The sequence below is a fragment of the Ursus arctos genome, unplaced genomic scaffold (genome assembly GCF_023065955.2).
Source record: "Ursus arctos isolate Adak ecotype North America unplaced genomic scaffold, UrsArc2.0 scaffold_34, whole genome shotgun sequence".
NCBI lineage: Eukaryota > Metazoa > Chordata > Mammalia > Carnivora > Ursidae > Ursus > Ursus arctos.
The window spans coordinates 16,553,554-16,563,899 of NW_026623030.1; the positions used below are offsets into that span (position 1 = coordinate 16,553,554).

Genomic DNA, 10,346 nt, shown 5'->3' on the forward strand with positions numbered 1-10,346 from the left:
TGTGTGTTTAAGCTGGGAGTGCTCAGAACCGAAAGGAGCCAGGTTTCTGAGGTTTGAGATCGTGCCTTTGGCCTAATTTTCCAGGGTGACCCACCACTCACCATTCCTTCGCTCAGTGCATATATATTACTTGATGCATCAAACATTGCACTTAGCATAGAAGACGGAGAGGATGGGCTCCCCACCCTCCCCACTTGGGGGCTCACCATTCATAAGCCCAGAAGTGACAAACATGGAGGTCATAGCTTTGTTTTCCTCTCTCTCTCAGCTGACCCTCTCAGTGTAAAGACACGGGATCTGACACCCAGTACGATGCGTCACACCCGGTGGGTGCCCCATAAATATTTGTTGAACAAACATCAAATGAGTAGGAATTTTCCCCCTGACTTGAATGATTCCTCCTCCCACCCTTGAAAGCAGGGCAGTCAAGGTCAGTTTTGGTTTTTAATGATTGTTGTGATTCCTTCTGCTGCACAGATACTCAAGCTGTTACATGGTGTGCTGCGTGGGGACAAGGGTAAGTGAGAGGGGGCTCTGGCCACCCTGGCGGGCGTCTGAGCTGAGACCCTAAACAATGAGCCAGTGAGGAGGGTCAGAGCGTAATCGTGGAGGGAGAGAACAGTGAATCCAAAGTTCTGGTAGCAAGAGAGGACTTGTCTGGTTGGAGGAACAGAGGGGAAGTTAGGTGGGGCTGGAGGGTGAAAGTTGGGGGTTAAGGTAGTGTGGAAAGATAGCCCGAGGACAGATCCCATAATGCCTTGCAAGTCTCAGAAAGCAGCTTGTACTTAATCCTTCCGACAGTGGGGAACCATAAAAGGATTTTAAAAGGGACATACCTTTCATCTGGTCTCCTGTGTTTTCTGCCTATGAGGCCCCTCCCAACCCTTCCCCCTACTTACTCAAGTGCTACAACGCTGTCCATCTTCAAGTCTGACCGGAGCGCCCCTACCCCCTTTCTGATAAGCCACCATCCCTGCCCCCGCCCCTCTGCAAACCCCCAACTTGAAATACCATCTCTCTTTTCTTCCCGCAAGGTGAATGGACTCACTGAAACCACCCTTACATTTTCTTTGTTGAGAGAAAGGCAGAACAAGGTCCTATTTCATAGTAAGTCTGGAGTCAGATTGCTTGGGCCCCTTGCTTACTAGGTGTGTGCTTTGGAGCAGTGCCCTTAACCCTTCTGTGCCTCCGTTTCCTTATCTGTAAAGTGGAGGTGAGAGTTGAACATACCTCAGAGAATTGCTGAGCAATGGAACTGAGAGGACATGTGAAACCCTAGCGTGGTGTCTGGTACACGGAAGGAGTTAAGTGAGGGGCAGGCCTGCTTTTATCTGCCTGTTCCTATTATGGGTCTTTGAGCTTGTATGGGCAGAAATTTTGGCTCATTGTTCGCTATATCCTTGGCTTCTAGTGCAGGACCCAGCAAGCAGGTGTTCAGGAAATATTCACTGACTTTTGCTGTCATTTGGGGGTTTAGAGATGCCCTTGATGATGCCTTTGCAGCCCAGAAGCCCCTCATGAACTCTTCCAAAAGCAAACATCCAGGTTCAAGTTCTGCTATTATCCTGTGACTCACCAAAGTCACTTAGCATCAGCTTCTTCATTATAAAATGAATGTCTACTTCTTAGGGAGTCATGGGGATTAACTGGGATTGGCTCCAGGGATAGAGTATGTAGCCCAGTTTTGGTAGGTGAGATAAAAGGGGAAGTCTTCTAAGAGCTTCTGGAAAAGATCTTGCTCACTGATAAAAGAGAAAGCCAAATAAGAAGGCTTTTTTACCCATCCCTTCTCTTCCTGTGCATTGTCATGTGAAGGTGAGATGATTGGAGCTGCTGCAGCCATCTTGCAAACATGAGGACAGATCTTGTATACTTGTCAGAGATGGCAGAGGAAAAAGATCTCTGGCTCTTGGTGGCATATAAACTGAAAAAATGACTCTCAAATCACTCATCTCTAAACTTCTTGAAAAGTTAGACAATAGATATTTATGTTATTTAAACCACTATTTGTTGCGTATCATTTGTAGCTACAAGCATTCCTAATTGGTATCGCATCTTTAAATGGTATAGCATTTAGCATTCCCCATCAAAAGAAGAACACAAGGCTAAGAACATCAGCTCTTTTATTACTATTATTATTATTATTTACTGTTATTTCTCCCTAAACAACAGCACAATTCAAATAACAATGACACACAAGTCCCACTCATATACATAATACCAATACCACTAGCCTGCCTGCCAGTCTGTCTGGCCTTTGCTTGGTTCCTGGTGGAGCTGTTTGGAGACAGCCCCCTCTGTAAAAATCCCAAATTGGACATAGGAGGCACAAGAAAGGGGGGGGACTTTAACCGGAGAATAAATGGGCTTCCAGAGTCCTCAGGGAGTGCCGACTTGGGAACATGCTATATAAATGCTTGGGTGAAGAGCAGAAGGCACTGTTTTCATGTGGGCTGTTGGCTAAATTCCATATGCGGATGTAAGACCTAGCTATCACCCTTCGTAGGCCAGGGCTGCAGGAGAGTGAGCTAATGGGCTCCATCCACCAAACCATGGGGCAGGCATGGAAAGTGGGAACCCAGAATAGGAATCTGGGTGACAGGGAGGTCCCCGGAGAGAGGCAACCCTTGCATTAGCTGCAAGGGAAGATACAGTGTGAAACGTCATGTCCCCTTCTATCCGTTTTTGCAACTACAGAACGGGCAACATTGTCATCATGAGAGAAAAGGTAAAGAAAAGGCAACTGAGCATGACCTGCCAATTGCGCCATCCTGTGGAAACACCTACCACTACCCTATCCAGAGAGTTGGTGGTCAGTCCACCCCACCCCTAACATTTTAGTCACACTAAATCTATGAATTCAGCTAAAGTCACGTACTCTGGAATCAGAGAAGCCCTGGGGTTGGGGAGGGAAAAAGACGGGCCAAGACTGGGGTCTCAGGAACAGGTGACTTCCTGGCTGTCTTGGGGAAGCTCGTTGTTGAAATTGCTCTCTCCAAATGGTGAGTAAGGGGGGACCTGGGGAGCTTCGATGATCAGCAGGCCCTCTGGAGAAAGCGAGGCGAAGACTGTCACAGGATCCACCTCTGCGGGGAGCCTAGGAGAAGCACAAGATGTTACTCCTGTATTCTGTTTCATAGAGCTTAAACAGACTTTTGTGCATTTGGAAGAAAATAGCTTTGATACGAATTTAGGCTCTGAGGGCAGATGACGCTGATTTGCAGCCCAGCTCTGCCCCTCTCTAGCTGTGCCATCCAGGGCAGGTCACTCAGTTGCTCTGAGTTTATGCCCTCATCTGCAAATGGAGATAGCAATATAAAACTTGTATAGTATTCGAAGCCAGACAGAGTCTGGACACGCTTTGCAAATGGTAATGTGGGGTTCCAAAAGATCGCTGGAAAGATCGCCGTGGCCCAGATGTTTGGTCTTTGGTTGAGGTCTCTGCCCACAGTGGACCGGCTGCTGGAAGAAACGGCCACCACTACCATCCCGTTATAGAACGCAAGTGAGGTGTTACTCCCAGCAGGTAACGCCCTTTCATTTGCCGTGTGCCTGCTGAAAGCGCTTTACTACAGAATGCATTACTGGTGAATTAATGATGCAACAGCCTGGCCACCTGGCAACATTCTCTCCAATGCTTAGAATGAGCCTCAGTTTGGGTCACACCTTAACAGGTCATAACTGCTTTGTTCCCAAAGCACATTTGTAGGAAATGACCTGGCTAGAACTTTACAAAGAGCCCAGAGTGGTTAATAGGAATTAATATGCCCATTGCACAGAACATTTAAGAGAGACTTGGGGGAAATCAAGTGGCAGGCTTCGTGAGTGAGAACCTCAGAGGGATTTCTCAATCCAACTTTGGTTCCAATTCTGAAGCTATTTTTTTTTTTATGATTTTTTGTTTGTTTTGGGTGAAAGAGACAATCTGAGACATGGTTCCTTCAACTAACTATCGGAATTGTGAGAATGTGTTCATGGCCTCATTGGGCTGCCATTATAAATAAAGATTATGAGAAGTATGACCTGAGCACTTTCTATGTGCAGGCAGTTCACCTGTGTATCATCTCCTTTAGTTAACAATAATCCCACTAGGGAAGTTTTGTTACTGTCGCCAATTACAGACAAGGAAATCGAGGCTAGAGAGGTGAAGTGACTTGCCCAAGGTCACACTGCCGGAAAGAAGCAGATGGAAATGGGAATCTTGCTCTCCAAACTCAGAGTGGCTGATCGTGATGTTCTTTTGCCTCCCCTGGCACCAGACTTTTGAAAAAAAGGGAAGCCAGGAGGGTCGATCAGCATAGATCTTTCCACTGGTCCAGGATGGCCCTGCCTGTTAGAAATGCAGAGGTTTTGATCAAAGAACCAAGCAAGGAGCAGACCCATTCCTGGCTAGGGCAGGATCCTTCCTGAAGGGGGTGGGGAGTTTTTGCAGTGAGTAGAAACATGGAATCATATGAGCAGCATCTACCCAGGAGACTCCTGCGAAATTAGAGCCACCGAGATTAATGAGGGACCCGCTGGGAAGGAGGGAAGAGAAAGAGGGAACTTGGGCAGAGGCCAAGTCAAACTTCTGAAGCACAGAGGAGGCCAAAAGTCTGGACCTCCCTCCCACTGCTGGGGATGGGCCAACTCTGTTTAACTATTTGCATGCTAACCCGTAACACACCTGGTGCGATGGGGCAGGGCCACCGTGATCCAGAGCCTGGGCTTTACAGGCAGGAAGACCTGAGTTCCAATTCTGGTTCTTCCTGACTGTGTGACCTCGGGCTAGTGAGCTAGCCTCTCTGAACCTACCTCCTTATAGGAAAAGTGGGTTAATGGTATCTACCTCTTAAGGTTGTGAGAGAATTACACGGGATGATGAAAGCAAAAGGCTTATTAGCCCAGTGCTGGCATACAGTAAGTGCTCAATAAGTGTGAGTGTCTACATCGTTACTGCAGTTACTGGCTGTTCAAGTGGGCTTGATGGCTGTATGTATTTTAGCACAAGTTGTGCTATCACCAAGCTGCAAGTGTCAGAACCCAAAAGAATCTCGGTTGTTCAGGACAGTGCTCTCATAGTACACCTGGGGAAACTGAGGCCAGAGGTAGGAATAGGCTTGTTCAGGGTCTCTCACCAGGTGACCTTATGTTGAACCCCCATGATGGGAAAATTATTCCTTTTGCATTCTTTTTCAATCCTTCCATTTGCATCCAAAGAAACATTTCAGCTAAGTGTTGACTTCAATACCTTTAGCCTCTGTCCCTCACTGTTTTCTGTTTTTAACAAAGAGAGAGGTGATCTAAGGCTTGGACCCTTAGGTAGACGATGCTACCTATTCAAGCACGTTTTTCTTCCATTGGATTTGTTTTATGATTGCCCTCTTCAGTGAACATTTTAGTAATGGGAATTTAACTTTCCCAAAAGTGACGTGATCAAAAAGAAAAGAAATCTTAAGCAGATAATAATACGGGAATGTAAGCACATAAGGCAAAATATAGTTGAAGATGGTCTGTGAATGACGGCAACCTGGTCTCCCTTAACCAGGTAGGAAGGCCATGGGCTTTGAAGGTGGGGAGATCTGTGTTCAAATCCCAGATCTGGCTCATGACTAGCTGTGTGACCTTTGTGGAATTCCAAAATCCCTCTGAACTTCAGTTTTTTCATTCACAAGATGGACTTAGTAATACCTACTTCATCGGATTCTTTTCAGAGTGAAATAATATTAAACCTAACCCCCTTTCCGCATGGCTCTTGGTACACTGCAGATGTCAGTAAATGGCAGAACGGGTACCTGGGAAGATAGGGAGCAAGGAACTAAAGTTTGCTTTGACTCTGAGCATCTTCCAGTGATGATTTCCTGCGTCCCCTGCTTCCTGTCCTCTCACCCAAGTTGGGTGTGGAAAGATCCCATCTACAAACTTGCCCTGCCCCCAACCTGATCGGCAAATTCCAAGACCTCTCCTGCTCCCCCTCATCCGGTCAAAATGGCACCTTTTACAAGGGGATGGATGTGTTGGGGAGAATTTCTTAGCTGTGGCAGAGGCAAACAGCTGAGCATCCTGCCTGGGAGGAAATCTCCAAGGATCTCAGTCTGGCTGAAGGAGCTTCCCTGTCCTCTGATGACCAGAGTTTTTCCTGGGCTAGGCAATGGAGCCTCCCGAGAATGGGCCAGGACCATCCTTGGTGTCTAGAGTCTGGGCAGAGCCAGGGGGTCCCAGGAGGTCCCAGCCGCTCTCGCGTGACTCCAGCCTTGCAGAGTTTAATATTAGTCCTCACAGACTGAACACTGAGTCTGGACCCCATGCTAAGTGCTTTACACGCCTCCTCTCATTCCCTATCACAGCTCTGTCCATGAGGGAACGTGGGGACAGAAGCTCAGGGCAGTTCAGGGGATCTGTTCCAAGTTATCCACTTTCTTTATCATGGAACCAGGACTCCCTATATCCAGAGGAACTTCAGAGTACTTAGCAACTGGCCCAGAGGGACAGTGACCAACCAGAATGGATGGACATGTGCCACAGTGATGGAGTAGGGTGCTAGGGACCCCTTGTTGTTGGAACGTGGGGAGGTGCAGAGGGTCCTGGGGACAGGGTCAGGATGGCCGGGCTGGCTAGGGCGGGCACCTGGGGTGCTCAGGACAACGGCAGTCCAGTATTGTAACAGGCAGCTCCGCTCAGTTGCTGGACCCCAGCTGCGCCTTGGGCAGCTCTAGGCATTTCTGTCTGGTCAAGTCACCCCAGCAAGCTGCTTTCCGGGAAGTCTCGGAGATGGGGACATCCGCGTTTTATAAAGATGATTAACCCCCTGACTTCTTTCCAGCTCAGTCCCTTCCACAGCATTGCCCTGCCTGTGACTCTATTCCGAGGCCTTATTTGAGTCTCTTCCAAGAAATATCGGCTCCCTCTGCACTTTTTTCCCCCCTTTCCTTTCCCCTCTCCCTCTCAGCAGCGGTTCTTCTGGCTGCTGTACCAGGGAGAGGTGTGGGCCTTGGGGATGGCAGGCGAGGCAGCTAGCGTGAAGAAACACAGTTAGCCGTTCGCCTTATCAGGAAGCGTCCTTGGGCTTCTAAGAACTCCAGAGACGCCGGGTGAGTCAGGACTGGGCACATGGCAGGAGAGACGCAACTGCAGAACCCCAGAGCTGAAAGAAGCCTCAGAATGCAGCCCGCGCACTCTCTTCCAGACCCGGGACATCTTTGCCAGGGCTAGGCATGGAGTAAAGACTCAACACCACCACCAATAATAGTAACAACAAACTGCCACGTAGGGGACTTACTGTGCCCTGGTGGCCGTGCCATGATTTCATTTCGTTTTCAGTCGGTGACTCCGGAGAATCAACACCCACCCGATCCCTTTTACGGGTGAGGAAAGGGCATCCCTTAGCTCCAGGCATGAGCACTGCGCTCAGGGTTCAAGGATCAGTTTGGGGCTGTTCTAAATTAGAATCGTAAGGACTTTGGGCAGGTCTCTTCACCTCTGGGAACTTCGTTTCCCCATCCTACAAGGAGGGTAATGTCTCTTCTGCCCACTGCGAAGATTAAATGCATTGACTGGGACAAGACTTTGGGGCCAGAAATGTACATAGCGGAGTGCTGCTGGGTAGAGCGTGTGTCTGGGAAGAGGGGTCCCCCATCAGCACCTTGCTGTAGGCTCCCTCCCTACAGCTGGCTTTGATTCACTGGCCCAGCCTGGTGGTCCTCCTGCTGCAGGCATGATTCCCCCAGGCTCAGCCCTTCGCACACCCCGCAGCAAAACTGCCCTTCATGTGTCCCAAAATCTCAGCCTCCAACGCCCCCCGGGAGGCAACAGCAAAGTCAGGACACCTTTCAGTTTCCTTCCTGCAGGTGCTCTAGGGAGGGTGGCATGCTCTTCCGGTGGCGGGGCGCTGAGAGCAAGCAACCTTCCCAAGATTCTACTGGGCATTTGGGCATCGGGGGACGGTCTCTCTTGATGGTGATGGAGAGCCTCCCCAGGCGTACCACGCGGGGCGGAGAGTGCCCCGATTTTCAGGGAATCACAGATGAGTCATTTTGTTTCTCGGACTCTCCATCTACAAAGTGGCATCGTTAATTCCCACCTCACAGGGGCACTGAGCAGGTGTGAAGGCATAATTTACGCGTCCCCCCTTCCTGGGACCCTACGGCAGGTTTGCTGTGACGCCTTCTCCCCTTTAGGGGTGAAGGTTCAATTCCCTGCTCTGGGTCTTGTCTTGAAAGAGAGATGCCCAAGAGAGAGACACTCCAGATCTCGGGTCCCAGACACTACCCACACCTCCACCCCCACCCCGGAACCCACACCGCCAGGTGACTCACTGGATTTTCTTTGTGAAGTTCTTGGAAACGATGCCACCTTCTTGCTGCTTCTCTTCATGTTTGCCTAGAAGGGAGAGGAATGCCACATGTAAGCATCTATGTCCCCTGGACTTCAGTCAGGACTCAGGCTTGTGTTCAAATCCTGCCCCAGCCCCTGCCCCACCCTTTGGCTCGGGGCTCAGTCTGGAGACACCAGTTACCTGAGCAAACTTGCCCCTTCCCCCTAGCCAGCCAGTCAAATCCAGAGGCTAGCATCCCAGGAAGGGTGGTAGGAAAGAAGTGGGGTCAGGTGCTGAGGGCTGATTTGCCACACAGAGCCTTTCCTGGCTCTGAGGTGGGCTTCCTTCCCCCTTGGTTATGGAGGCAGGAACTGAGGCCCAGTGATGGGTCCACGGTCACCCAGCAGGTACATGGCAGGCCTGGGCTCTGAACCAGCTCTCCCTGAATCCAGGCCAAGTGCTGGGGTCTCACGCCCCTCTTCCCGTTCCAGCTTGGCTTGCAATTAGCTCTTTGAGCCACATTATCTGTACCTAGAATGGACGAATAGCCTGGAAATAATGCTTCAATCTGCTAAAACAAACAAAACAAAAACACCTGGAGTCTCCAAAGGGGGGGGTCTCCTTAAGAAATGGCACATTCCACCTGCCCTGCCTTATACAGGGTAGCAGGGGAGGGCTGTTCTTCTTTCCTCAGGAAGGAAAAAGATAAGCTTACATGAAGGTTGAGCCCAGACTGGCTATCACCTTGCAATTTATATAGCAACTTCAGAGCTTCCTGGCCGCTCCTCACTCTTCTTCTTCCTCTTCTTTTTTTTTTTTTTTTTTTTTTAATGTGGAAAGCCTCTAATTTCTCTCTCTTTTTTTTTTTTTTTGAAGATTTTATTTATTTATTTGAGATAGAGTAAGCACAAGCTGGGGGCAGGGGCAGACGGAGAAGCAGACTCCCCACTGAGCAGGGAAGCCCAACATGGGGCTCCATCCTTAGACCCCAGGATCATGACCTAAGCTGAAGGCAGATGCTTAACCGACTGAGCCATCCAGGCGCCTCTGTAATTTTTCTTTATACAAACCAGATTAGTGCCCAGTGGAGCCTTCCAGCTCCTATCTTTATTTGTTCCTCATCCGTGGGGCCACATTCCCCGGCCAAGAACCCTCATGTACACAGGGACACCCTTCTGAGAAGCTTTGGAATGCAGACTGTGAATAACCTTGTGGGATGTTTTGGCAGCCCAGGTTTTTAAAAAACTGACAATTTATAGGTGGTTGCATTATTAATTGCTTTTTAAAATTATCCATAATTTCTTTATTAATGACTTTGTTCTGATTGTAAGAAAATACAAGGGTATCCTAGAAAATGTAGAATATAAAGAAATGAATGATCCAAACCACCTGACGAAACCACATTTTTGTATAAGTTCCAGACTTTTCTTTCTATGTTACTTAGGCATGCATAAATGTTATATAGTATAGACGTATATCATGTATTTTAGCAGGTGGGGTCATATTTTATGTTATGCTCAAAACTGTTATCTCTTGCTGACATGTTATAATTATTTTTCTGTGTTACACCAAATATTCTTCCACAGTGTGACTTTTTAATGGTTGCACAGTGTTCCACTGTATTGATACATAAGTTCGTTTAGCCAATCCCTGGCTTTTGGGCACTGAGATGGGTATCCGACCTTAGAAAGAAACTCCTTGCACCAAACATTCTTACAGCTGGATCTTTGCATCCAGCCTGATGACATCTTCAGGATAAATTCTAAGTTCTAGAATTTCTGAGGCTCGATCTGTATTGCTAACGTGCCCTTAGCAAAGGCTGTGTCCGTTTATTCACTCATGGGCTGGGCAGAAAGGGGTACACGGATAGGAATTCGTTTTTAAACTGGAGTGTCTGATTACCCAGAACACACTATGCTCTGAAGGTGCTGCTGCTTGGAGAGTAGATTTGGACCTGCCAAGTGCATGAGTACCAACTGTCCAGCCCTAACCCAGGCCTGTGGCCAGGGGAGCACTGTCTGTTCCCTGACACCCTCCCCAGAGCCTGGGCCTC

General features: G+C 48.7%; 1 protein-coding gene across 1 annotated transcript in view; it reads right to left on the reverse strand.

The window, feature by feature from the left end:
* Nucleotides 1-2,106: 2,106 nt before the first annotated feature.
* Nucleotides 2,107-10,346, reverse strand: part of HSPB8 (heat shock protein family B (small) member 8) — a 30,119-nt gene continuing 21,879 nt past the window's right edge. Inside the window, exons 2-3 of the mRNA XM_026514982.4 lie at nt 8,295-8,358; nt 2,107-3,097 (exon numbers count right to left, since the gene is read on the reverse strand). Of these exons, the coding sequence (XP_026370767.1) occupies nt 2,938-3,097; nt 8,295-8,358 (224 nt within the window). The 3' untranslated portion in view covers nt 2,107-2,937. The remainder of the gene's footprint in view (nt 3,098-8,294; nt 8,359-10,346) is intronic.